The sequence below is a fragment of the Polyodon spathula genome, chromosome 8 (assembly GCF_017654505.1).
Source record: "Polyodon spathula isolate WHYD16114869_AA chromosome 8, ASM1765450v1, whole genome shotgun sequence".
In the NCBI taxonomy this organism is placed as follows: domain Eukaryota; kingdom Metazoa; phylum Chordata; class Actinopteri; order Acipenseriformes; family Polyodontidae; genus Polyodon; species Polyodon spathula.
The window spans coordinates 7620441-7648423 of record NC_054541.1 but is presented as its reverse complement, the minus strand read 5'-3'; the positions used below and the strand labels follow the sequence as shown (position 1 = coordinate 7648423).

Genomic DNA, 27983 nt, shown 5'->3' with positions numbered 1-27983 from the left:
AACTTGAATAGCCCCATCTTGTGGTTAATGTAGTCATTGGTAATAAAGTCCTACTTGCATTGCATAGTGTTTGTTGTGCATTAACTGAGAATACATATATTTTGAATTAAAAATAATAACCCAACATGCAAAATAATTACATACAGTATTGCATATATTTTATTAAGATTTATTTTAAATTTACAAAAAGCAAGATGACAAACATTTGATTTTCCATGTCCTCAGGCACAATTTCTCTTTTACATCTCTTGTATTTGTCAATACAGTGGTCAACAAAACAATGGGGGAAAAACTGGTTTATCGCACATAACATTCATAGAAAAGCTAAACACAAAACCACATTTGCGATTCATTATTACACATGAAGTCAGCTCAAACCATTATTTATGCCCTGGTAATAACTACTAACCACAAGTACACGTCTTGTGGTTTTACATCAAAGTCACAGTAGCTCAACTATTCATAAAAAGAAGCCTCTTTGCTTAAATTTAGGAATGATACAAGGTTGTCACTTTGACTCAACTACAGGATCGTGAGCTTCTACTACTTGCTTGAACTGAGGAATAAAATGTTGCCATTCTTATTATGAAGCTTGTATTTTTACACTGGCTTCTCATACTGTATGAGGGGACAGAACAATTACTGAAATGACATTTAGCATTGTTTAACACATAGCCACATCGTACTGACAGACCAAAAATGTATTACACAGTGCAGTAATTAAAAGTGATTTCTTAAATGCACGCACACAAACATTCCACAAATATGCCTGCTCTTAAAAACCACAACCTACAAACCAAAATTTCTCCTTTTAACACAATCAAAAAGTTGCAAGCTGTTCAGAACACATTACTTTTACAGCAGGTTGAAATGTACATGTTTGTGGTACATTTTTGCTTCATCTAAGACACAAATACAATTTGCCTTCTATCCTACTTAACCCAGGAGTGCCATAATCCAGTACACTTACATAGAATAAACCAGAATGGTGAATCAGCTCAATCAACACCACTGACCTGCACCTGCTTGCTGTGGAGTGTTCAGTTCCAACAACCAGTGTGTGCTGCTCCAAGGGCAGACTCCTAGCAGTGCTCCAGTCCAGTCGTTTCTAATTGCACACAGATCCAGTTACACATTAGAGGTGTGTGTTTTTGTAAGGTAGGGTTGAAAGAAAAAATAAACCTGAGTATTCAACCTCTCAGACTCCTGACTGGTTCAATTGTTTTACTAGTATTGTCACTGTTGAAACCTCGTTTCTGCTGCCCCCTGATGTTAATACTCTGATTAATGTTTCTACTCAACTAGATGACACTGCAAGATTCAAATGTAATGCACTTTTTCACCCTGCATCAAATGAGGACTGGAAGAAAGGAAGGAACGGTGCATAGTTTACACTTTTTGAATACTTTTATAAATTCACGATTTACAAAGCCCCCTTTTTCTTAACCATAGGCGTGTTTGGATCACGAAAATAAAACAAAAACATGAGTTGTCGCAATCAACAGGTATGATACAAGATACTAATTAAGTAAAACAAGGATGATGGATAACCAAGATGATAGATAGTGAACAAGTACAATCAAGTAGCTGTCATTTAAATGAACAAGAGAAACGTGAATGACAGTTTAAGCTGGAAAGGTCAGGACTTTTAAAAACACAGAAAACACACAGACCGAGTGCCTGTCCTCTAATCATTTTGTTCCAGGATGTAATGTACTCCTATTTTAAGAACAAACAGCTGTTCATGTAGCAAAACTGGAATGAAACCACTCTGTAGCTCATTTACAGGTCCTCCTCATTGTGTAAAATGGATTTCTCTCATCACCCCCCATTAAAACAATAGGGAATAAATTACAGACTGGAGCAAACTGCTTTAAGAACAGGCCACAGCGGGGCTCAGTGATTTCTAAGGCACAGGCCTGCTTCTGAAGATGCAAAACCGCATTGCATTTTTGAAACTTCTCAATAAAAACCATTTTGCATCAGCATGCACAAGTCTGCATTATCTTTCAATTTTTGTGCCCTTTGAAATTCACCTGGGAACATATAGAAGGATGCTAAACAGGTCATTTTCAATGGTCGACCAATTTTTATTTCAGGACCTGATGAAATAACAGCCTCCTAGAAAAATATGTTCATCCAGTAATCCCCTTATGTTCATACCCAGAGAAACCATGGACAGGATCACCAGGCTCAAGGCAGTAGGGGAACACCTATTTTTGGCAAGTGAACTGTTTCAGTACCACAGACCAGTAAAGAGGTCCGAGGAAGATGCTGCGGAACACTAAATCTATCCCAACATTGTTATAACTTGCAGCACAAAACACAATGCATTTCATTCCTATAGTGTCTTAGTGTTGAACTGGTAATATAAAAGACGTTTTAATTAAGCACCGATCCTGTCTTTGTAGGATCTTTACAAACTGCTTAACAGAAAAAAAATAAAAACATAAAAATGAATTCCCCAGGCCCCTTTGTAGTCTAACATGAGCAGAAACAGGTTAAAAGTTAAAATGAGCTTATTTTTAAAAATTTGGTTCTCTTCTCCACATTTTGTGCAACCCTTCCTTTCTTTAATGTAGCTTTACAAACAGCAGTAACGCTGTGATTATAGCAGCTGTACAAATCGACAGTAGACGCTGCGATTACAGCACGCAGAGGTTGTTGAAGAGCTGCTCTATAACAGTAGGATCAGCGAGCGTGGAGATATCGCCCAGGTCCTTGTCATTCCGGGCAATCTTGCGCAATACCCTCCTCATGATCTTGCCTACAAATAAGAACAAGCACAAAGTACACTTTACCCTTGCAGGTCCCTTTTTTATTTATTCACCTTTGGTTTACTGTATCCTAAATACATATTATATATATATATATATATATATATATATATATATATATATATATATATATATATATATATATATATATATATATATATATATACATATACACAGACACACACACACACACACACAGCCATGAAAGTATTTTCCCCTCTGATTTTCTGCATTTTTGCATATTTCCAACACAATGTTATCAGATCGTTAACCAAACTCTATTATTAGATGCGACCCTGAGTGAACAAATAACACAAAATTGATACTTATTTCATTTATTTATTAAAGAAAGTTATGCAACACCCAATGCCCCGTGTGAAAAAGTAATCACCACCTTAGACTCAATAACTGGTTATGCCACCTTTAGCAGCAGTAACTGCAACCGAACGCTTCCTGTAGTTATTGATCAGTCTCTTACAGCGCCATGGAGGAATTTTGGCCCACTCCTTCATGCAGAACTGCTCCAACTCTGTGAACTTTGTGGGTTTTCAAACATAAACTGCTTATTTCAGGTCATGCCACAACATCTCAATGGGGTTTAGGTCTGGACTTTGACTAGGCCATTCCAAAACTTTAAATTTCTTGTTCTTCAACCATTCGGATGTAGGCTTGCTTGTGTGTTTCGGATCATTGTGTTGCTGCATGACCCAGCTGCAGCTTCAGCTCACAGACAGATGGCCTGACATTCTCCTGTAGAATTCTCTGATACAGAGTAGAATTCATGGTTCCTTCAGTGATGGCAAGTCATCCAGCAAAGCAACCCCAAATCATGACACTACCACCACCACACTTGACAGTTGGTATGAGGTTCTTATTGTAGAATGCAGTGTTTGGTTTTCGCCAGACATAACAGGGCCCATGTTGGCCAAAAAGTTCAATTTTTGACTCATCTGTCCATAGAACATTGTTCCAGAACTCTTGAGGATCATCCAGGTGCTTTTTGGCAAACTTGAGACAAGCATTCATGTTCTTCTTAGTGAGCAGTGGATTCCACCTTGTACTCTGCCATGAATCCCATTTTTGCCCAGTGTCTTTCTGATGGTGGAGTCATTAACACTGGCCTTCGCCAAGGTGAGAAAGGCCTGCAGATCCCTGGATGTTGTTCTAGGGTTCTTTGCGACTTCCTGGATGATTTTACACCTTGCTCTTGGAGAGATTTTTGCAGGAATGGCCACTGCTGGGAAGATTCACTACTGTCCCAAACTTTCTCCATTTGGACAATATGGCTCTGACTGTGGTTTGGTGGAGCCCCAGAGCCTTAGAAATGGCTTTGTAACCCTTTCCAGACTGATAGGCATCAACAACTTTTTTCCTGAAGTCTTCAGGAATTTCTTTTAATCATGGCATGATGTGCCTCTAGAACCTGTGTGCTGACAACTTCACTCTGATGGTAAGGGGCAAAGTCAGTCAGATTTATATTGGGCAGGGCTGGCCCAAATCAGGCCTGATTGTTAACCAAAGTATTCAAACAGCTGACCCTAATTATCCCTTTAATGGGGTTGCATTAACTAGGGGGGGGCCAATAACTTTTTCACACCTGAAGATTGCATGTTTGATTACCTTGCACACCAAATAAATGAGAGAAGCACAAAACTTTGGTGTCATTTTTTCTCAGACTCCCTCTATATACTACTACAACCCACAAAAAGATCTGACCAAATTCAATGTGAGGAGTGTGCAAAAATGCAGAAAATCAGGACGGGGCAAATACATACACAAACACAGTGCCGTGAAAGTATGTGCATGTGTAGTGTGTATATTATATATATATATATACATATACATACACACACACACACCCACCCCCCCAGTACAAGGTTGTCCTGGAAGAAAACTTGCTTCCTTCTGCTCTGACAATGTTCCCCAACTCTGAGGATTGGTTTTTCCAGCAGGACAATGCTCCATGCCACACAGCCAGCTCAATCAAGGTGTGGTTGGAGGACCACCAGATCAAGACCCTGTCATGGCCAGCCCAATCTCCAGACCTGAACCCCATTGAAAACCTCTGGAATGTGATCAAGAGGAAGATGGATGGCCGAGCTGCTTGAATTTTTGCGCCAGGAGTGGCATAGTCACCCAACATCAATATGAAAGACTGGTGGAGAGCATGCCAAGACGCATAAAAGCTGTGCTTGAAAATCAGGGTTATTCCACCAAATATTGATTTCTGAACTCTTCCTAAGTTAAAACACTAGTATTGTGTTTAAAAATGAATATGAACTTATTTTCTTTGCATTATTCGAGGTCTGACAACACTGCATCTTTTTTGTTATTTTGACCAGTTGTCATTTTCTGCAAATAAATGCTCTAAATGACAATATTTTTATTTGGAATTTGGGAGAAATGTTGTCAGTAGTTTATAGAATAAAACAAAAATGTTCATTTTACCCAAATACATACCTATAAATAGTAAAACCAGAGAAACTGAATTTTGCAGTGGTCTCAATCTTTTCCAGAGCTGTATGTGTGTGTGTGTGTGTATATATATATATATATATATATATATATATATATATAATATGCCAATACGTTTTTAAATACATACCACCCTAGACACTATCCACTAACTAGTCACGAAATACACAATTAAAATCAGATTCACGTTTTATTTCTGAGCAGGTATTTAACCCCTACCTGAGCGTGTTTTGGGTAACCCAGGTGCGTTCTGTATATAGTCAGGGGTCGCAATGGGTCCAATCTTTTCTCTGACTGAAAAATAAAAAATTATGGTTTAGGACAATAAATTCACAGACAACAAAAAACATTTTGGATGCGAGATGCTTTCTCGACAGGTAGTTCGTACATGTGCTCGATAATCTACCTTGTTTTCTGAGCTCTGCCTCCAGTGCTTCGGTGTACTCTTGCCCATCTTTCAGCGTCACAAAGCAGTAAAGACACTCCCCCTTGACGTCGTGTGGGTGGCTGACGACGGCTGCCTCTGCCACCGCAGAGTGCTTAACCAGCGCAGACTCTACCTCGGCAGTGCTCAGCAAATGACCTGAACACAGGACAGAGCTAAAGACATGCTTCTGGGCCTTACAGGGGATGATCTAAACAGCAATGGACTTTAAAATAAACAGCGAACATTAAAATAAAATAAAATCTGCAATAACATGTAAAGCCCAATGCACAGACCTATTTTAACGATGTCATAGATTTGTATTATTTATTGGTCTTTCGCACATGTACCTTCTTAAACCAGAGCTTCACTGACAGAGGACAACCTGCTGAAAGACAACACAAATGAACCCTGCAGTAGTGCCGAGTCCGTATCAGAAGAGGAACCGCTCATGACTTTCAAGCTGTCCAGCTGACTCACCAGAAATGTTCACCATGTCGTCTATCCTTCCAGTAATCCAGTAGTATCCATCTGTATCCCTCCTGCAGCCTAAAGAAAAGAAAAATACACATTTCATTAGCTACTTAAAAAAAGAAAAACAATTTGATAAACAATGGCTTTTAACAGCGCGCTTTGTTGGACAGTAGACACAATGTTATCCCAGTGGGACTACAGCAGATTGGTGCTGGTGTATGTGATATTGAGGACAATCCCTCAACATCTGGAAAAGTTTACTGCATGAACTTAGAGGTCTCCAAAACATGTCCCTCCCCATTCTTACCATCTCCTGTAACATAGTACCCTGGGAATTTCTTGAAGTAGATGGTCTCAAACCGCTGGTGGTTACCATAGACTGTCCTCATGACTCCGGGCCACGGCTGCTTGAACACCTGCGGCAACGGGCAAGATCAAAATCAATGAAAAAGAAACTTAAGAATGAAGTGAAATATTTCCACAATGATTGGAAAGCTAATCTAAAACCTATATTCCACAAAACACTTGCAAACATGGAGATAACTTCCTTGTAAAGAGCTCAACATGTTCCTGTGAAATCCCCCCCACCCCCACCTCCACCCCCACCCTAAGATTGAAAAAAGTGCAATGATGTATTCATCCAGTAGGGGATGCTGGTGAACAGGAAACCTCAGTCCTGGTCGAATTTACACCCTTCATGTCTTTACTGTATGTAAACTTCCGAGTCGGCATGGTGGTTGGTAGTGGTGAGCCGAGGATGCACAATAATTGGGCACACTAAAGTGGGGAGAAAACCGGGTAAAAAATTGGAGATGACTAAATTTATTTAAGAAAAATAAAAACAATTATTTCCTCTCCATGGATAGAGTGGGCCAGAATTACTGGCGATACATAATTAATAAGTCCACCTGTATACTTGAAAAGACACTGCAAAAGGATTACCACCCCCACTGTTCCAAAGCAAGAATTCCTAATCAGAATACCAGATATCCTTCAGCTTCTCCTTCCAGCTCCTCCCCAGACTCATTGAGGATGGCAGGAACCACTCCAAAGAAAGGGAACGTCTGGAAAACAGGGCAACGCTGTTTTTCAAAAGAGCTCAGAAACACATCACAGAAGGAATACAAAACAAAGACAATACTGAGATATAAATGCAGAGTGTTCAGACTCCTGAAGTAATGTTATGCTATAGTGGCAATGCAGTCCTGAAACCTTTCAATGCTAAACTGACCTTTTGAGCATCATGCCGCTTTTTACAAAACACAAACCCCTGGCAATTCCCCTTTACAGTGCTGCAGGCAGGAGCCATAGTTCGAGACTGTGCCGTTTGAATGGCATGCAGCTAAATTAACCCTTTGCGATCCTATGGTCGGACCAGGTCCGACATTACAATTTTCCTTTTCCAGTCTTATGTCGGACCCTGTCCAACATCAAAAAAACATAAAGCACAGGTCTTTAGTCGTTTTTTTCTCTGAGAAAACCTTTCAATGGCTGAGTGAGACCGATAGGAGCCGAATGAAGCCAAAAAAAAAAAAAAAAAAAAATCTGTTTTCTGATAGCCCCCCCTGCACCACAGAGACAACATGAACATAAACAAAGGAGATAGCTGCTTCTGCACCCAGTATAAGAATATTACGGATATTTGCAACGCTTTTTGAGATGTTATAGTAATACAATAACGACTTGGATCACATTATTGAGGAGTTCGGTGATAAAACGAGTGATCAGGAGAGGATTTACCAGTACGCACATCTATAATGAGGTATGTCAAATACAGCGAAAAAGGGGTGAGACTTGACTGGAGATGAAATACCGAGTGTCCTTTTGCGATTCAATGCCTTTTAAACCTGTTTTACTCTGAAAAAATATTCTAAATCGCGCATATAAAATAAACAGCGCACATGAAAATAAATTGGACCTGACTTGCCTGACAAGCGCTGAATAAATGGTCCGCAAAGGGTTAAAGGACCGCAGACCTTTGCGCAGTTGTCCATAACACCATGAGCCTGGAAGGGTTCCAGTCTGAGGTAGCTATGAAGTAATTAGTAGGTCAAGAGGTCAAAAATCAAATGAAACAGAACATTACTATCCTAGTCCTGTAAAGATATAACTATCTGACACCACCCGTTTATCACTGGAACCCACACAGGGTTTTTATGGGCAACTGCAAAAAGCTGGCATTTCAAAGATAAAAAGAAACGTACCGCTGACCCTGGTTTCATGGGCGTGGCAGCAGGAAGAGGAGTCATCACATGGCCTCCCTAAAACACATGCAGCTTGGTTAGCAACGTCTGCCCCAGGGGCATGATGCAGGGCTGAGGTTACAAGATCACATGCTCTGCTTCCCTCAGCAGCTGTCTCATCACTGATAGCATGGGAGGGACATTTAAACTTGGTGAACGTGGAAATATAAAGGACACCACACCAATAACGCATACAGAGAGTCCTTCATGCAGAGACATCCTGGGACGCTTTACAAAAATAGTTCCTACAAAGCTACATTTAAACAAAAGTCTGATCAAAAATACCTTCAAATATGAATCAGCTCACCTAATTATACTGGGAGGAGAACTCCAGAGCTAAAGAGCACAGCAGCTAAAGACCCTGGAGTTCTTTCATTAAAATCTAGGGAATACCAAGAGAGCTGCATTTGCTGATCTAAGCCTAAGGGACATATGGAGTAAGGCCCTCAATCAACTAGACAGGTCAGAGGTCATGAATTGCCTTGCAAGGCAGAAACAAAACGTTTAAATGGCACTTGCATTTTGTATCAGCTTCAATCATTTTAAGAGACATCTGAAAGACTAGCAAATAATACATTGCAATACTCAACACTGGAAGCAACATAAACGTGAATCAGTGTTTCAATTCTGAACCCAGCAAGCAGGACCTCTATACCTCTTGTATTTACTATGCAAATATTTACTACACTTTAGACCGGTCATTGTTTTTGTGTTCAATTCTAGCTAGTATGCTGATAAAGGCACCAGCTGAAATATTTGATTTACCTTTAGTAAAGCTTTCTAGCCTTTAAGTATTTTAATGTTTGGCTAACAAAACAAGTGTACATCTCTCCTCTCCCCTCCCCACACTCACAGTCTCTGTCTGCCAGAAAGTGTCCACAATGGGGCACCTTTTTTCCCCCACAATGTTGTAGTACCACAGCCAGGCCTCAGGGTTAATGGGCTCCCCAACTGTCCCCAGGATCTTCAGAGACTTGCGACTGTATCTGAAACACAGAAATAAAACAAAATTACAATTATATGAACAAAATAAATAAATACAAAAATAATTTGGCTGCAACTTAAATCTTACTGAAAATAAACCAAAAATGCAGGAAACTACTCAACACATGATATTACCATATGCAAGTACACAATTTAAATAACTTTCTCTTCTCTCTAATTTATTTGATCTTTTTAAAAATGCTCCTACTTTTGGACAGGCTCATTTCCAAACTTCATGAGTAACCGGATGGCAGTTGGTGCCGTGTAGAACTTAGTGACTTTGTACTTGTCTACAATCTCCCAGAGTCGACTCACATCTGGATAGGTGGGGAGGCCTTCGAACTGAGGGAGAAAAGTAACAGATCTGACATCTGCACCAATCATAGTAGAAATGAAAGGCTATTGCCGTTTGAACGACTGATTTATGCAGTTATTTTTTTCAGAAAGTCAAGTCGGTGGAACAAAGAAAAAGTGACCACTTGACCCGTTCAATGAAAAGCTAAAAACTTACTTTCACAGTGAAACAGATTAAACAAACATTTATATACGTTTTCATTTCTGCTAAATTTAGAGTTAATAAAAACACAACAAAAAATAACAAGGCTTGTTTAACATTCAAAGCTGAGCAGAAGGCTGAACTAAAAGAATGTAGCAAACCTATATAAAAGTGAAGTACTGTATTGTCTGGTAGTTGACCACACCAAGAAGCTACTAAGCCAGTGCCTGATAAATCAGGATTTTCCCACAGTCAGAAACAAATAAACAGCTACAGATGTATTTACCTTTTCAAGGTTTCTTTTTTAAACTAAACATGCTCAATATTCTGCAGCCATTTACATTGTGGCAGTGCCCTGGCATGCAGCTTCCTGGTGGCAGGCTGAGGTTTCTAATTCAGTGCGGAGTTCAAGAGGACCGTGGGGGGCACTGCATTCTTAGAGTGCACTCACCAGTACGCTGGTAGCCCCGTTGGCGAGGGGTCCGTACGTGATGTAGGAGTGTCCTGTGATCCACCCGATATCAGCTGTGCACCAGTACACATCATCAGGCTGATAGTCAAACACATACTTAAACGTGGCCGCGGTGTAGAGGAGGTATCCTCCCACTGTGTGCAGTACACCCTGGAACAGAAAGACCCCAGGGTGGGGGGTTAAAATTCAAGAAATACATCTATTTCAACCAGCAACCCACAGCACAGACCACACCGCACACAGTTCTTTTATTAAATTAAAAGTATCCGGAAATAAACGCCAATGTAAGTCATACATGTAAAAGGAAATAATATCGCAATTTTGGTTATTTTTATGGATTTCCTTTAAAGCTGCAGTAATACTATAGTAAAAGCAGCCATCTTCTATTATTTCTCGTCACAAAGGGAGGGCACCTACCTTTGGCTTACCAGTGGAGCCACTGGTGTACAGTACAAAGAGGGGGTCCTCTGAATCGCACCATTCAGGATCGCACTCTTCGGAAGCGTCTTGGATCAGCTTGTGCCAACACAGGTCAACGTCCGGGTTCCAGGGAACCTGGAGGGCACCAGCCGCTTAATACGCAGAGATGAATACGCTGTGCAGGCCAACACACAGCGCCAAGCAATACCCTGGGGTTTTACTTAATGATGTGAACGACAGCCTTAACGTTAAGAAACCAGCTCTATTTCAGACACCGTTCCACTGTATTGTGTTTAGTTTATTTGTATGTCAACTAAATAATTAAAAAAATAATAATACATTTGTAATTATTCAGGCTTAAGGGAAACACTGCTGTACAGGGACCTTGTCTGACATGGAAACAGGTTAACTCGTAGTTTTCCTGCAGTGTTATTGTGGTTCAGGATGACAAGCCACCCTGTTTCAGGGCCATGAACTCACAATCAGCAGGCTGCATTGACAGCCAGGGCAGATGTTCATTTGGAAATCCATTAAGGAGTGGTTATTTTATCTGCTTGATGATGATTTACAAGCGTGCATTCTTCCACAGTTTATAGTTCTGTCACAGTGCTTTATCAAAAAGGCAGGCGGTTTGACTACAGTAAATTTAATTTTGGGGGAAATTAGTTGGAAGGCTTTTTTTTTATTACTACACACTGGTCAAACTCATGAGTGTAAAGTAGATTGGTGCAGGAGGCTTTTGTAAACAGATGGAATTTTATTTTTGTTCGGTTTTACTAGTCTTGTCAAAAGTGGCTGAATGTTAAGAGGTTAGTGGAAGATTACAACACCGCTAACACACAGGTAGGGGAGAAGCGATAATGAAGCTATACCTAGTCTTCAGAGCTGCTGTCACGGTTAGGGTAAGACTGACTGAACCTCCCCAATAGCAAAAAATAAATAAATAAATGTACATTGATACCTGGGGTTTGGGGCAGACTGTCTTTACTTTCTCACTCAGTTTCTACTGCTAAAATGTTAATTAAAAGATTATTACACAAATTAAATTGATGAGTGGTAAAATCAAGTGCCACAAACCAAAAGGCTAGGATTAAAATCAATGTATGATAATGTATACAATAAACATGCCTACACCCACCTCTCCCCTTTGCAAAAAAAAAAAAAACGTAACTAGATTGCGATGGGAAAGAAATGTCACTGTAGCGTGCAGCTCTTAACAGACAGAATGAGTGTTTAATAAGGAACTCCACTGTAACTTCACGTGTTACAAGTTAATAAAGGTATTTGAGTAAAAATGACATCTTTAATGCTATTAGATTCACTTGATGTGGAAACCACCTTATACATACACATGTTTATTGTGTTATAATTCACAACGGTGTAAAGCTAAAGTAAAAGCACAAAACCAGACCTTTGTACTCGTCACCCGAGCTGGCTTTGAACCCAGACCATGCAGTGAGAACTCCCCCCCCCCCTCACCTGCACGCTGTGACAGGCTCTCTTGGCCAGAGGCGACTGTGAGCAGCATGAGGACTCGTCCCAGCTGACCTCCTCTTTGCACAGGTGCTTTATCACAATGCACTTCTTCACTAGGAGATTTCTGAAACCAAAATCAAAAATGTCCTGCTTTATTCCCCTTGGGAGAGCGGCGGGAGCCATACATTTGGAGTAGCATGGAATTACAATGCTAATCGGACACTAAAGACCATTGTTGACTTCTCACGAACATTGCTTACTTTTCTTTACATTTCAGGAGTGCTTCATCAGCTATTAGCTTCAAGTTAATTAGTTTACCGCCTCTGTAAAACCCATCTGAAATAAAAGGAGAGAAGTTAGTATCTTTTTTTATTTACATTTACTCAGATAAAAAAAAATATTGATCACAGTACATTTGTACACTGTGGTTAATTCAGTCAGAAAATATATAGGGGTACTACATGAGGTCCAGGCAGTTTATTATGTTCAATAAAGAAAGTCATCCAAGAAAGAGAGTCTCAACATTCAGTATGAATAACATCTCTCTCTCTCACGAAAATACTCTGGTACTGATAGGCTCTCTAGGACACAAATACAAATCAAAAGACGATTAACTGTGTTTAGAAAGGCCACAGTGAATTCCCATCATGAAAAAGCACACCTTGTTTAAAAATCACTCCCACAATTTGAAAGTTATTTACCAGCAGTGATGAGCAGGACACAGCTTGAATCCAAGATTCGTTCACATAGAGATTCTGCAGAAAATCCTGCAAACTGCAAAAGAAAAACTGAATTCCAGTAACGTACAACAAAGCACACTTCATGAGAGTTTTCCCTTAGAGAAACCACCAAATCTGCCCAACGTTGGTCCCATTTGTTTAGATGTTATTTTTCTAATTAGCAACTGTTTGCATAATACTTACTGTAGTTACTTTTAATGAAAATGATTGTGTCTCACCACAATGGAGTGCACTGCTCCGATTCGGGCACAGGCTAACATGGCAACCACTAGTTCCACAATCATGGGCATGTAGATAGAGATGCAGTCACCCTTCTTCACCCCTTAACAAAATGTAGTTCACATGTATTAAAAAAAAAAAATTCTAAAAACTAAAAACAAAAGGAGAAATACACCTTTAAGTACACATGGTAGCCATCACATTTACACAGTTATAACAGTAGTTAGTCTTCAAGTACCTTGCGATCTCAACACATTTGCGAATTTGCAGACCTCCAGCAGCAGTTCTCGGTAGGTGATTTTCATCTCATCTCCCGGTTCATTTCCTTCCCTGGAGAAAGACAAATGAAAACACACCTCACTAGCAGCGATGAGCCGAGAACGCAACACAAGACAGGTGAATCCCGGCTGCAAACAAACAGGACTGGATTCTGTAGCATACTATTGTTATCCTTGATCAGCCTTTGCTCATTTTGCATGGGACATTCTCAAAATCCAAGTTCCACTCTGACTCAGCAATCACTTACCCTTCCATGCATGGTGACCTCACATGGGGATGGATACAAAAAAAAAAAAACAACCTCTTAATATGGGTACATATGGGAGATACAATTGCAAGATAGCTTCATATGAGGATGCGATTTTATAAAGCAATGGACATTGGTTTAAAGGGTTTAAAAAAATAAAGACACAAAGGGGTTTTTTAAAAAATCAATTAAAATTGGTATTAGAAATCTAGGGGGAATCAAAACAAAAAATAAGATTATTTCAACCAAATTAATATTACAATTTAAGTAGGTAGATCTTGGTTGTGTGTGGAATAGATTACCAGGGGGCGCTGGAGTGGGCATATTTTAATCTCACAATTGCTGTATTAAAATAAATCACTTTAACACACCACAACCTTCTCAAAATAGGCAAAAGCAGCTCGTGAAGGGGGGTAAGAAGAGCAAGTTAAACCGTATTTCCCTGAGTTATGTTTCCAATACCTCCCCTAGCATAGGGAATCTTCCATTTCCAATGCTGCACTCCACTGCCTGTCCCCAACACTGGAACCTGCTTGGTACTGCAGATGCACAGATATATACAGGAGTGTGACGGCTGGCTCTCCAAAACAGACCCACTTGGGTTCTTTTCCCTTCTAAAAATCACAGACAACACACAAGATTGAAAGAGAAATAGCGCTGATGCGCAACTTTAATAACAAAAAAAAAACACCTAGCTCCTTCGGAGCACTGACTAAACACTCGATGCAAGATCCTAACTAGCTCGCAGGATGGATACGCCGTTTACCTGCCACAAAAACCACACACAAGTTTCACACGATACCTTTGACACGACTGCTCACTCACACAGTCATGCTCTTCACTCAGCAGCCAAGAACAGACTGGCTGCCTCTCTTAAACACCCTGCACCTGGCTCCAATTTACAATTAGCACCAGGTGCAGGGGATTATCTAACCAATAAAACAATTAAACAATTACAAACCCTTAGCCCATTCACCAAAAAGTGCATTTTCACATGTTTTTAAAGCAGGGAGGATTTTAACCCCCTCCCTGCTATCTCACAAGGAGGCTGAGGGCATACTGGCCTAGTGTATTTGGTTCTGGATGCAAAAATGCATCTTGGATCGATCATTTATTATACCCACTGTAATTAGTTTAAAGAACTAACAAGACAGAAATTGTATCAAATTAACTGGCTGCCTAAGAGTAAAAAAAAATACATACATTACTGTGAGTAGCTGCTTATTTATATAGCCAGTTCCAGGAGCATGCCATAGTTCATATTCAGAATAATGTTTTAATAACATGCAAATGCAAAACACACACAAAAAGCAAAACAAGTCTATGGGCAGTAATACTGCAGTCAACATTAAAATGTTGGCAGAGGAGGTGTGGGCTGTAGAACAGTGTTAAAGGGCAAAACCCTTCAGACAGAAGGACCACAGACACAATCTGAAAGCTACACAGAGGCTGAAAATTATCTAAATTGCAACCAAGTTACTAGAACACTCAAACATTGCAGAGTGTCACTTTTGCTGACTTTATTTAACCCATTAACTATCCTATAAAAGAACACTCCCATTAGGCAGGAATGCAAATAAAACTCCCATTACATTGCAGTGTGAGACATTCTGTTTTTTGCTGGGCCTGTGACTTCTAAAGCTTAGGCAAGTCTTACAATCAGCTGGTAAAACCTGGAATGGCTCAAAATGCTATGCAATGGGAGTCGTCTTATAGTTTTGATGGAAATACGGTAGCGCACATACACACTGAACATGCTATTGGGTAGACATTGACATGCTCCTTTCAGATGTGAAATCCCTCAAGCATTACAACACTGTAGCTGGAATGGGTTCATTTCAAATAGCGAAGGAGTCCTGAAATTCTTTCCTAATCTTCCATGTGCCAGTGTGGTTGTAAATCTCAGGAGATTTACACATCAAGTACTTAGTTTTTTAAAACAACAAACTGAAAGCTTGCAGAACTCTTTAAATAAGACCAGTTCTGCAGCAGTTTGATTTTCATCCATAGAATTGTTCTTACTGCCAGATTTATTCAAAAGAAAAAAACTGGCAATCTGCCATTATATCAGTTAATGCAAGCATGCTTAGGTTGACCACAGCCCCCCTATAGCTTATTTTGCATCCCTATCAAGTTCGGTCATTTTTCCCCACAGAACTGCAAAGTGGCATTACAGCCACCCTTGAATCATCTTCACCAAAACAATTCAATACTGTAATGCACAGAGGAACTTCACGTCTTTATAAAAGCACTGCTGTGCCCACTGACCTCTGAAGAGCACACTGTGAAAAACAGTGTTAGTGTTTGAAACATGACCCGGAGCTTTATTAATGAATGGTCCCCCGAGCACAGAAGATAAGTTCTAGACTAAAATCATAGTAGAGCATCCAAACAAACAGGAGTTGAAAATACTCGCGCTAGCCAGCTTTCAGTACTGTGCTGATATCCACACAAACTTACAGTACGACGAGGGAAAGCGTTCGGGATCAGCACAAACTGGGCTTCAGCACATGCTGTCATAATTAAAGCATACTTTGAGGTTGACAATTTCATTTTTATTTCTTTTCTTTTCAGGGTTTATTTTTAAAAAAACAGCCTCCAGCTTTTTGTACAGGACTACAAACCTGTGTTTTGCAAAATGAATTCACTGTTTTTTGTTTGTTATTTCTGGTTTTGGACATAAGTACTAAGGACATGGGATAAGGATAAGGACACAAGTACTCTTCTGTTGTTTTTTGTGTATTGGGGCATCCTGAGAAATGTTTATATGTTTTTTAGTCTATGTTGATAGAATCCCTCATTATAAATTATACATTAGAAGTAGAAATTAATAGGACAGTAGAAAGGTTTCATGGTTTACTGCTCACAAGTGTCAATAAACCACATTCTTTGGCTGCTGGATCAATTTATTTATATACATTGCACAAAAACTAATGTGTCTTACAGAACACACTGTCAGATCTGTATTTCACTGCTTGCCCTAAGAACACAGCGTCCCACTGTGCACAGGTCTAATCTGTCTGGATCCTTTCCCCAGTAATCTTTCAGATTGTAATTAGGCACCAGACAACACACTTTCAGACTGAATGCAAACACAGAAATAAATACCATCCAAAGCATCTTTCAAGAAAGGTGAATCCATTATTAGTTCTCCTTTACACCTTAAGACAAAAACCCACTGAAATAGCTTTTTTTTTTTTTTTTTTTAAATAAAAAATAGTGTTCATTAAGGCAAGAGTTGGGTGGAGTGGTGTGTGTGTATATCTGTCAGATAAGCAATGTAAACAGAACATTACATGGGAAGAGCCTCACCTGACACTGTTTCCATTACAAATAATACAGAACTACCCCAATCCACAGTACCAAACACAAGCAGATACAAGCACAAGCAGATTTCCAAAAACACGCTTGTTTCCTTCTCTGAGCAGGTTTACCTGTTACCTTCAAACCAAAGTTTAGAAGATAAACAAGCAATTTCCCAGTCTGTGATGAAAAGGTCTCAAGTGAGATGGCTACCAGCACCTCTACAGAGCTTGGAAGGAAACAGAGTCTAAAAAATCAGATATTTACAACCACTCTTGTTTGTACAATAACAGTGAATGACCAAGGAACAACAATGCGAAGAGGCGCTTGTAAAAGAAAATCATGGCCTTAAGTATAGTGTACTACTACATCCTAAACTAAGAACATGAGCTCTGTTGAAATCCATTCCTGCTTTACATTAATCGTTTGTATCGATCTATGCATCGATCTATGCGGTTGGCCTACTTCACAGACAGAATTGTATTAATCACAAGAGCCTGTGTGGTGATTCCAATTAGTTTATCTGATTTTAAAACTAAGCAGATACCTCTATGCCAAAAATAAGAAACCTTTCAGTATTCAGTTTGAATTGATTTACAACAAATGCAATTACTCTGCATCATCCCTGAAGGAGTGCAGGTATACATTCGAGTCAACAAACAAAGCATCTGTACAGGATTCATATCAATCCATTTCTTTAAAAAAATAAACCTTGCTGAATGCTCCATCAACAGCAATGCAGTCTAGTTCCCGCTCCACCTTATTTCCTCTTCATTAAAGTTCAACAGCTAAAAGGAACATGCAACACAGGTTACAGTAATTATAGTGTGCCAATTGCATAATTTCTTTCTAAATGAAATGTGCGCTTTATGATTACAGCACAGTGGAAAATAGTCCACTATCACTAGATCTTTAGCCAGCACAGTAAAATAAAATAACGTCCCCACCTGTACAACAGGGGTTAAAATAAACTAGAACATAAATCGCTCTTGAAAGCCAATGTATCATTAGGCCATCTCTTCAATGGGCTTCTCGCCAATTAGATGATTAATAAAAGTGACTGACCAGCAGTCCGATGACCAAGCAAATTAGAAACACACTCCATTTTCAGAGGCCTCTGAAAATGGTTCCCCCTGGCATCAGAATACATACACCCCCTCAAGGGCATAGCATGAAAACTATCAACCAGCCTCCTTAGACTGCAGCTACAGCCAACCATTTCAGAATTGTGCTTTGTGAAAGCCCTTCAACAATAAAAAAAATAGTCCAAATGGTATTCTCCCTGCAGCTATTTACAACACTGCTTGTTCTGCCCCCCAGTGAACCTGTCATCACATCAGTAGAACTGCTTGGGACATCTGCCTCTATACACTTGTACACAACCTCTACATTTGATACTAAAAAGTGTTTTCTGAAGCAAATTATAACACTAGAAAATCCACGTTCTTACCTCTTATGTGTATAATGTTATGACAGCCTATGAAACCAATGGGATTAAACATTCAATTCTGTGTTGCAATACTAGTCCTAGTTTGTATTGTTTCTTCTCTTCTACTGTAGGTATTTACATGCAAGTTATGTGTTGCAACACTGCTGAATAAGCAGTCCTGTTAAAAGATGCAAGTAATGCATTCAAGCTCACTGCCGAATGGATGCAAGTGATGCAAGCACCTATGTGGTAGCCCCACAGATAGGACAGTAGTTGTCAACAGGTTAAATAGAGACAGTAAACCGGCCTCATAGATTGTCCTTCAACATTAGCATTCAAATGTTGCCTATGAATCAAACGCATTAAACCCAGACTCTCTACCTACCACAGGAACGCTATTTTATCCCCAAGCTTTCTCTCCTTGACGTTCCTATCCAGGACATTGTAGCAGATGTTGGTCGTGGCTCCTTCCATACATCTGATGTAGATTTTTCCTTTCGTCACATCAAAGTTATAATCCAGGAACTGGCCTCTATGTTTGCTTTTCCAGTAGAACTCTTTGGCAATGTCACCCCAGAACTCTGCATGAAACAAGCACAATTCTTTGAGATACGCGGCTATGGATGGACAGGAACAGCGAAGATCTTACTCTGACCAAGTCAGTTGTGACCTGCATTACTAGGCACCATGAATGTATATCCCACTTGTGACTTAACAGAAGAGCAGTTCATCTTTACAGATTAACCAGGTAAGTGTTTTGTTCTTAATAAACTGCTACCAAAATTATAACACTTCAAGCTACATCAAGTCAGCTTAAAAATATCCTTTGGCCTCATGCCACTATTTAGAGCCTAGTGCAATTTCCTGAAAGAACTGGGATCCAAGCCCAAATGCAGCTTGAAACCTGGCACCCAAAATGCGTTCTGTAAAACAATGAACATGCAGTGATCTGCACTTACTGCAATCATAACCATTTAAAAGTAGTTCTGCTTGGAAAGTGATTGAAACAAAAACCTAGACTATGTTTAGGGGGAAATAAGGTTGCCAACAACAGTCTCTGATCTACAGTACCAATCTTGTAAATAAATTACTATTGCCATCTTTAATAAACCTTAATAATCATACTAGGTAAACACTCACAACTCACTTTAAAGTGGCAACATAGTACAATCGTTTACAAAGAAAAGCATACAGTTTAATGTCCATCAAGATGAGCTTCCTAGGAAGTAATCAGTAAATGACCCAATGATTGTAAATTACCTAGATTTAAAAAAAAAAAAACGAACCTGTAAATGTCTAACTAAAGCTATATCTGTTAGTAGTTTGAATCTTTACCAATCTGCAGTATGAGAAAGGGAGCTAGCCTGTTTGTATCAACATGTGGGTAACCTATAGGGTGTTATGCAAATTTACATTTCTTCTCTCCAGCTCTCATGTCAAGAAGTGCAATGCATGTTTCGCATGCATTGTTACATGGAGCACTTACACTAGACTGCGCTCGAGGCTTAGTTAAACAGTGTGTAGGTATACTGTATCTCCAATCGATGTTCACAATCACTCTTTAAAACCAAATTTGATGATCGCGGTCACATTCAAGGTCCTTGCATAATTTGTTTCCTAATGAGTGTTTTGAATGTAGAAGGGGGTCCAGCAGTCAGGTCGGGATGTGAGACTAACGAGTCACCGTGCTAGCACTCAACACTGGCCCACAACATTTGCCCTTCTGAATGAACTACCAATGCATATGTTTTGATTCAAAGACAATTCAGATATTATTATTACGCGTGCAACAAGCAAAAGCACAAATAAATAAACTGAAAGCAGTAAATAAGTGGGCCCTTACACAGACAGTGTTCTTAAATCTTAACACGAATACAGAAAACAACTCACCTTCAGGATTGTTAACTGATTTCAAGTAAAGCTCTTTGTATTTTTGAAAGCTGGGTACATGCGCTTCTTTTGCCAGTTCTTCTGACGCATGGTACACCTCTCCTTGGGGCAGGCAGTTTGGAATCATTGTTCGTTTTTAATTGTTTACTTTTCTGTTTTAAAAAAGAAGAAAAGTACAAGTGTGTTTTGCAACGGAGTTGAAGATATTTACCGGCTTTTCAAATATATGTAGCTGTTATAAAAAAAAGAAATTCAAACAAAAAAAAGCGCCCAAGTTCATACAAAAAAAAAACTCCACCAAACACCACTTCCTTGTTTATATAAAAATAAAACATGCGAGAACTCAAAAGAATTTAAAAAAAAAATAGATGCAAACCTTACGCTAAGGAAACAAAGCCAAAGACATACACTGAAAATAACGCATATGCAATTTCATTAAATACAACAACAATAATATATTCAACAAAAATAAAAATAATGAATGCACGCTTTTCAAAATGCCCTTGACAGGGCTGATTTACGTTACGGCCACATGTGTGTGTGCTTTTTCTTTGCGATTTTGCTATTTTATAGCAATATTTCAATATCGCACATTAAAAGAAAAAAAAAAAAGATCTAGGCAGTTTGCACACGAGCCTAAGTAATAGCCAAACCCAGTACTGAACGCAGGTCTGTGACTAAAACTGTTTTTTTTTGTTGTTGTTGTTGTTTGTTTTTTTTTAAACAGCGGTAATGTTTCTTAATTTTAACCGAGCCTTTCCTTTCCCCATCCCTAGCAGCCTCAGCTCAGGAGCACAGAAGAACACTGTGTGGATTGACAGTTTGAGGCGTCCGCCCTCAAAGGGGCGTGACTTCTTATTCCCAATCAAACGGCGAGTTTACTGATGACGGATACAATTTAAAAACGTCTCTTAAAAGCACAGTGCTTGTTTTTGCAATTCTATGCCTGACACCCAGGTCTCCAAATGTTGGTACATTGCACTTCAGCGGTGACCGTGAAAATGGCGGCTCCGGTTCTATTACCTTCTCTATTGACTTGTCAGAATATTATGATTTATATCTGAAGCAGTGTAGTTTATGATGCAATACCGGTCTAGTATTACTACAGTATAAATAATTTGACCTCCATGATTAACAACACGTGGGGCTGGATGCATGGGCTCCAAATATTGTTAGTGTGCAGCTGCATGCTCATCATTTTGTTGCTTAACTGCACAGTGAATACTCTTATAAAGCACAGTAACGATAACTGCATCTGTATGGTGCAAAATTATTATTCAAAATGGCATCACAAAGTGTGCATTGAGTACTGCCTATGCGTAGAGATGGTGCCAGCAGTGATCAGTCACAGAACAACATCTCTGTTCATTGTTACGCTGTGCTGCCCTTTCTTGTGATGTGATCTGCACTGGAACAGGCATGCACAGCTTTCCTCTGGCAGAACAAGTGTTTCCGCAGTTTCAGGAAACATTTACCCCAGAGTTTGCACTGCGCAGCTGTACCCCCTTGGTAAAATGCAATAATTTCCTAAAATAGACCAATTTAGCATGTGCAGCTTTCCTTAATAAGCAAAAGAAACATTTCCCTGGTTAAGGGTAATACATGCTCCCACATATTTGTAGAGGATATCTAAAGACTGTGCCATTACAGCATGGCGGCCACTGAAGACAACCACTGGGAAACTGGTGACTTATTTTCACCAATTACAGAAGATCCTTTTCAAGGTTAGTTTGTCCGAATGATGTTATGTGTGGATGCCAGCTGTTCCATTGGTTAAATAATAACAGTGAACGTCACAGGAAGACCATCATTTAACAGGATGGTAAACATGCATTAAATTCACCATTACAATTTAGCAAAGTGATTATATAAGTTATATAATCTGACCTTGATCGTTCAACCCCAATTTTGCGTTTGCAACAGACTTTACGACTCCATTATAGGAAGAAAAGAAAACTGCAGTGATTCAGTCCACACGTCAGAAAAAAATAACTAAAAACGAAATTGAATTTGATAGTGTTCTAACAAGCTCCATCTTCTAGATCAAATAGCTGGCATGCACAAAGCTGGCATACACTTGACAGCCAGACCAGTGTGTGGCAGTCAGTTTGTCAAGCCATAGAAAAACAGAAAAGAGGCCAACAAGGACAACCCTGATCTCAATAGAAAGGGTTTTTCTTAGCATGCAGAGTGGCTATTAAAAAACAATGCTGCCACTCAGCACTTTTGTGCAGAACTCCAGCTCATCTAAAATGCACTTTATGTCTTTTATTGGCCTAATATAAGTTTTAAAGCTGTGTTATGTGAGTAAGAAGTCACATGGATTCAGTACCATTATTAATTATTAAACAAGTTTACCTTTTGTACTATTGCCTTAGAGTAGAACACACATATTCAATGATTCAATCAGAACCATAATTGATTTTCATGAATTTTAGTGTTTAATTGTATTTAGTGTCGTTACAATTATGCATACAGTGTAAGCATTTTTAATGGAAATGACAAGCCGAAAAGCCTATACAAAAGATTTAACATGTTTTCTATCTTTAAAACATAAGAGTTTCAAACTCAATAGCATCTTCAATACGTTATTCATGCATGTAACTGATTACTATACATGGCAATAAAACAGTGTTTCTATGCTAACCTCTAACCTTTGAAGTCTTAAATGAAGCTAAACGACTTTCTGCAGTTCACACAGTGTTTAAATATGATGGCAAGCAACTTTTGTGGAAGCCTTCTTGTCAAAATCACAGATACATATCCTATGTGTGCTGGATGAGAAAGTCTTTCCTTAACACTTTGATGAATAGCTGACAGGTGATGGTTGAAGCTGTGCTAACTAGAGTGTGACTGAGCAAGGGGTGGAGAGAGGGAGCCATCATTCACCGGATTCTGCATGTATAATAGTTGTGCCATGCATATGTAACAGCCTCTGTATTGATTGGATTTGTTACAGTGTTTTTTTATTACATTTCCATACACTTTACTCATAAGATACAATTGTAATAACAATAATCATTGTGTGTGTTCTCTTACTCAAATTTAAATGGTGCTTTACATTAAAATAACAAACCTTTGAATGAGTTCATTCAGAAGAAGAAAAAAAAATGTTTCTATATACAAAAACGGAAGCTATATCTTTCCTTACTTTCCTTCCGTCTGATATTGTTTTACGTCGGAGGTCGTCAAAGCATGTTATTGGTTGCAAAGCACAGGGGCAATAGGGGGAGTTTTTGGTTGGCGAATGACGGGAAAGAACAAGTTAAGGAGGGGGACACTTTCATTCTCCAGATGACCAGGTCTACCTGAAAGAATCGTTTTTTTTAAAAATGAAAATACCTTCTATAACATCACAACTGGGCGTTTGAGACGGGACTTGGTAAAACCAAAACCCCGGAACGCCACAACTCAGGATAACAGTTTGTAGTTTCCTATAATAACAGAGTCATGTCTTCATATTGTCTTTTTATATTATCAATTCTTAAAAAAAAAAAAAAGAAAAAAAACAGATATATTGCATTACGCTTATAACTGTTCCAAGGCCTTTTTCCCACCATATAAAATGAAGTCCCCAAAACAATTTAAGTTCATTTTGGTGTCTCCTATTAATCTGCAATAGTTTTGTACTGGGGAATGATTCCTGAAGGAAATTCTCAACTAACGCACCTTACTGTATGTTTTAAATATATGTCTATTGACAATAAGTGTTAGTGTTGCAAGGCTTTTGCCCCAAACTAGGCTGCTAGTATGCTGGTCAAACTGACCACCATTGAGCGGGATGAAGGTTTGCTTTCCGGTTGGGGCTGCTTGGAAGGTGCAGTGACAGAGAAACTATTTCCTGGCATGTCCAAATTAGGACGATTGAAAAACACAGTACATTTTAAAGAACAAAACGGAAACGCCAGTTGTATTACAGTGGGTTCCCTGTGGTCCTAGTGCTGGTTAGATAGTATAAGATTGCCAGGAAGACTTCTCTTGCAAACTCGTCCCATTGCAAAGTCCCTAATAGCTAAAAATTATATATAAATTATAAATATAATATATATATATATATATATATATATATATATATATATATATATATATATATATATATATATATATGGCAAAAGTCTTGGAACAGCTATTGCTATAATGTAACACAAAATACAATACAGATTTATTTTCTAGTTTATAGTCTTCTGGCACATTTTGAAGTTAAAAAAACAAGTATCTGTAAAGGGTATTATGAAGACGTGATTCTTATTCTGTGTTCCACCGTTTTATGGAATTATTTTGTTAGTTGCAACCACTTCCTTATGGCTAGCTTAGGGCAGCAATGGTGTGTTAAAAGTTAATGTTTAACTGCCTTCACAACACACTGCACAAACAAATTAGTTGTCTTAGTGTACATGAGCTGTTCAGCATGTGTGATCAGTAGCATTTGAAAAGGTTCAATGTTGGGTCATAGCACGGGGAGTTCAGACTGACTGTGAGCATCTTCCATATGTTAAAGAGTATATTTTGTACAGTATATTTTGTATAAATGTGCATTATGAAAAATTATTGTGGTAGATCCCACTTACGCCTTTTCAATTAAAATACTATTTAGGGACCTTTTAAAAATACTCTTATTAATAAGTATTTATTGAAATGAATCTTGTGTACTATGACCCACACGCTTGCTAGCCCTGCAGCGCTTCTAAAAGCGTTGGCTTTCACGCAGTCACAGCGGTAACTTAGGTCTGTCATGAAACAAACTCGGTGGAGTTTAATTTGACTATAGATGAGATGCGTACGTTATCTAAAAAAAAAAAAAAAAGTTGTGTAACGGCAAACGACGCGTAGCCTATCCAGTGCCTTTAAGGAAGTGATGTGCGCATTCATTTTAAGAATAAGAAGCAGTCAGTCAAACTCAAGCACGTTGGTCATAAAACTTACAACAGGTAACGATTTTCTTTGGCATTTTATTGTACATGTGATAAAACAGAAAAAGGGAGTATGATGTAGCGAGCATTTGATTTCACTGGGGCTGCACACTAGTTATGGTTTAACGTTTCAAGATTAATTACAAGTCTAGCCTCCCTTCTTAACAACCGGTATATAGCAAGATAATAATTTGCTAATTACTACCACGAATAGATATAAAAAAAAAAAAAAAAAAATAGTTTGTATAAGAACTAAAAATATGGAAATCGCCAACCATTAACCGTAGCTACCATTGTTCTGTCATCGACAGTTATTAAAGAACCATTGCACTGATATTGTAGTGTAACTTTGCACTGCTGTAAAAGATAGTTTGATCAGCCAATTTCCAGTAGTCGTCAGCTCACACAATCAGTCTGAGAACCTCGACGTGTAATATTTCATCTCGAGGGTTAATAACCCTTCTGTTCCCCTTTTTGCAGGATGATTGACGATTACCACCTGTCCGTCTTCGCTAACATGCTTGGAGTTACTGTCTTTCTTCTCGTTATTTTCTACCACTATGTGGTGGCAAACACACCGAAAAAACATTTACAAAGTAAAAGATGAAGTAAGTTAATAGATCGGTGTATTCAATTTCGTGGTTTAGCATTGCGCAACATGCAACAGCTTGAAACTAGTGTTTGAAAATGTATGCAATGCAATAATAGACGCTGTTTAATCAGTGCTTTGTTGTGTTAAAATACAAAGGGTTTCTTAAGTGCACGTCTAACTGTGTTTTATTTTATCTTTACAATTAGGTATAAACTAAAACCAACCCAAACCTGAAAAGCTGCCAACTGGAAATATGTTTGTCCAAGATATGAAGGAATATTATAACAATGAATTGCAAAAAGAGTAAATGATTATACATACTGTATATTTTTGTAACCTCTTTTTTTTTAATAAAGAATGTGTGTATTGTTTGTTGTTTGTGTTTGCATCAGAAAGAGTGTGCATTTGAACTTAATAAATACATAAATAAATAATCGAGTAAATAAATACAAGTTTGTAAATAACTTAATTTTGTGTTGAACTGCACTGGGACTAAATGCAGGTGCACTGAGGTGTATTGGTTAAATACGCTTGTATGACAATTACTACATTGTCTGTGTTTATAATATGTTGTCTGCCTCATTAGGACTATATTAGCCAAAGTCAAAAATGTTATATACCTACAAAAGGACTCGGTACGGAGAATGCTGTTAGACCGAAACACCTGCTCAAACTAACGTTGCACTACTCTCTTCCACTAGATGGCGACATATAGTTAGAGTCTCGGCAATTTTGCTGTGGCTGGTTTCCTTCTTTTATTGCAGTCTACTCCTCTGTTCTTCTTTACGCTTCATTTTCCCTGAAGACGGATTTAGCGAAGGTGGACGTTTTAAAACAGTGTCATTATTATATTCGAAAAGCGAAAACTATAACGGTATACTTTGAATGAATAAGTGAATTGATGCGTTTTTTTAAAGCATTAGTACTTCTGTTACCACGACAAAGCTGTAATAGAATTTATTGAAATTGTCGAACAAGAGCCCGTTTTCAGCTAGTGATTATGGAGTCTGCATATGAAGCCTTTCATTCGTATGATTTTGAAAAAGACGAGAATTTCAAGAAGGGTATACGCAGTCTGAGTAACGTGACCAGCAAACAGGACGAACTGCTGAGAATTAAAATGTTCTATTACAGCAGGTGGGTACATCCAGGATTAGCAACATGTATGTGTTTGGGGCACTTGTATGTTGGTAGCGCCATGAAATGTGTATGTGACCCCTTATACGGTACAAGTCATTTTGGAGTACTCTGATAAACTAATACAACTTGTAGTAGAAAAAACAGTCTTTAATAAAATATCTTCATTTTAAAGGTTTATCCAGCCCGTTGACCTAAAAGGCTACAAGCAGTGGCTCTCGTCCCAGCCGCCCCAGTCCCACACAAGCCAGCAGTGTACAGCTGAGGAGCTGGGGCAGGCTTGTAACAAGCTACAGCTGAAGGATCTGCCCCTTCAAGCCGATGACAGTTTCACAAGGGAGCTCCCAGTGAAAGTCCAGCATGGAAATGGGGGTCATACAGTTGCTCCAGACTCCAAAGCAGAAGAGCGAGACTGTTGCCTCTCATTTGCAGAGGTTTTTCAGATGATACAGTCAGGTCAGGAGATTCCCGGAGTCCAGAAACCTAACATTACTGCGTGCAATCACAACCCAACTGCCTCGCAAATGAATAGAAAAACTAAGCCTTGGGAAAAGAAATCCTGATGCCCTGAGACAGGAGACTGAGCATACTCCAGGGATCCCTTCCAAGTTTTACTGTGGGCTGTACTCCGCACACCTGAGCTTGCAAACTGTTTTGCAGTTTATCTGTTTAAGCTCAAAGGTCAGGGGTGGCCAGCCCTGGTCCTGGAGAGCCGCAGAGTCTTCTGGTTTTCGTGTCATCTGATTATTCAGTCACTTAATTGAACCAAATATTTGCCTTGTTTGTCAACACTAACGTTTTTTTTCTAGGTCTTTAGCCATCGATGATTTAAAGATAACTAGAAAACCTGCAGGACTGTGTCTCTCCAGGACCAGGGCTGGCCACCCCTGCCATTTCCAGTAAAGCCTGGAATAGCTCAAACTATTGCAGACGTGCACACCCCAAATCAAGGGGGAATTGTGACTTATTTTGGGGTATATACAGCTCTGCTTGCAG

At 39.0% G+C, this 27983-nt stretch overlaps 2 protein-coding genes across 4 annotated transcripts; one reads left to right on the top strand and one right to left on the bottom strand.

The window, feature by feature from the left end:
• Window positions 1–153: 153 nt before the first annotated feature.
• On the bottom strand, window positions 154–21141 carry LOC121319283 (acetyl-coenzyme A synthetase, cytoplasmic-like). Of its 3 annotated transcripts, XM_041256544.1 has the most exons (19): window positions 20725–21141; window positions 20349–20500; window positions 18844–19039; window positions 13439–13530; window positions 13200–13303; window positions 12943–13015; window positions 12502–12577; window positions 12245–12365; window positions 10763–10900; window positions 10325–10495; window positions 9586–9719; window positions 9247–9379; window positions 8355–8411; window positions 7134–7214; window positions 6458–6566; window positions 6157–6225; window positions 5659–5835; window positions 5472–5546; window positions 154–2767 (listed from the first exon to the last, which is right to left on the bottom strand). In XM_041256544.1, the coding sequence occupies exons 2-19, from the start codon at window positions 20473–20475 to the stop codon at window positions 2646–2648; spliced, it is 2055 nt and encodes a 684-aa protein (XP_041112478.1). In that variant the 5' UTR covers window positions 20476–20500; window positions 20725–21141; the 3' UTR covers window positions 154–2645. The 3 variants fall into 3 exon arrangements, with proteins under 3 accessions (XP_041112478.1, XP_041112479.1, XP_041112480.1); XM_041256545.1 differs by lacking the exons at window positions 18844–19039; window positions 20725–21141 and having other exon boundaries at window positions 20349–20434; XM_041256546.1 differs by lacking the exons at window positions 18844–19039; window positions 20349–20500; window positions 20725–21141 and having other exon boundaries at window positions 13200–13351; window positions 13439–13528.
• A 4035-nt stretch (window positions 21142–25176) lies between these two features.
• LOC121320292 (dolichyl-diphosphooligosaccharide--protein glycosyltransferase subunit 4-like) lies at window positions 25177–26175 on the top strand. Its single transcript, XM_041258544.1, has 3 exons — window positions 25177–25276; window positions 25739–25866; window positions 26057–26175. Exon 2 carries the CDS (start codon window positions 25740–25742, stop codon window positions 25863–25865), a length of 126 nt encoding a protein of 41 aa, XP_041114478.1. The 5' UTR covers window positions 25177–25276; window position 25739; the 3' UTR covers window position 25866; window positions 26057–26175.
• Window positions 26176–27983: the final 1808 nt, after the last annotated feature.

Bases quoted from the DNA above. Each gene is read 5' to 3' on its own strand.
- LOC121320292 (XM_041258544.1), top strand. From the start codon at position 25,740: ATGATTGACGATTACCACCTGTCCGTCTTCGCTAACATGCTTGGAGTT.
- LOC121319283 (XM_041256544.1), bottom strand. From the start codon at position 20,475: ATGATTCCAAACTGCCTGCCCCAAGGAGAGGTGTACCATGCGTCAGAA. The intron at 13,304-13,438 runs GTACTTGAAGAC...CATTTTGTTAAG, and splicing joins AAATGTGTTGAGATCGCAAG to GGGTGAAGAAGGGTGACTGC. The intron at 10,901-12,244 runs GTGAGGGGGGGG...GGTGCCCTCCAG, and splicing joins GAGCCTGTCACAGCGTGCAG to GTTCCCTGGAACCCGGACGT.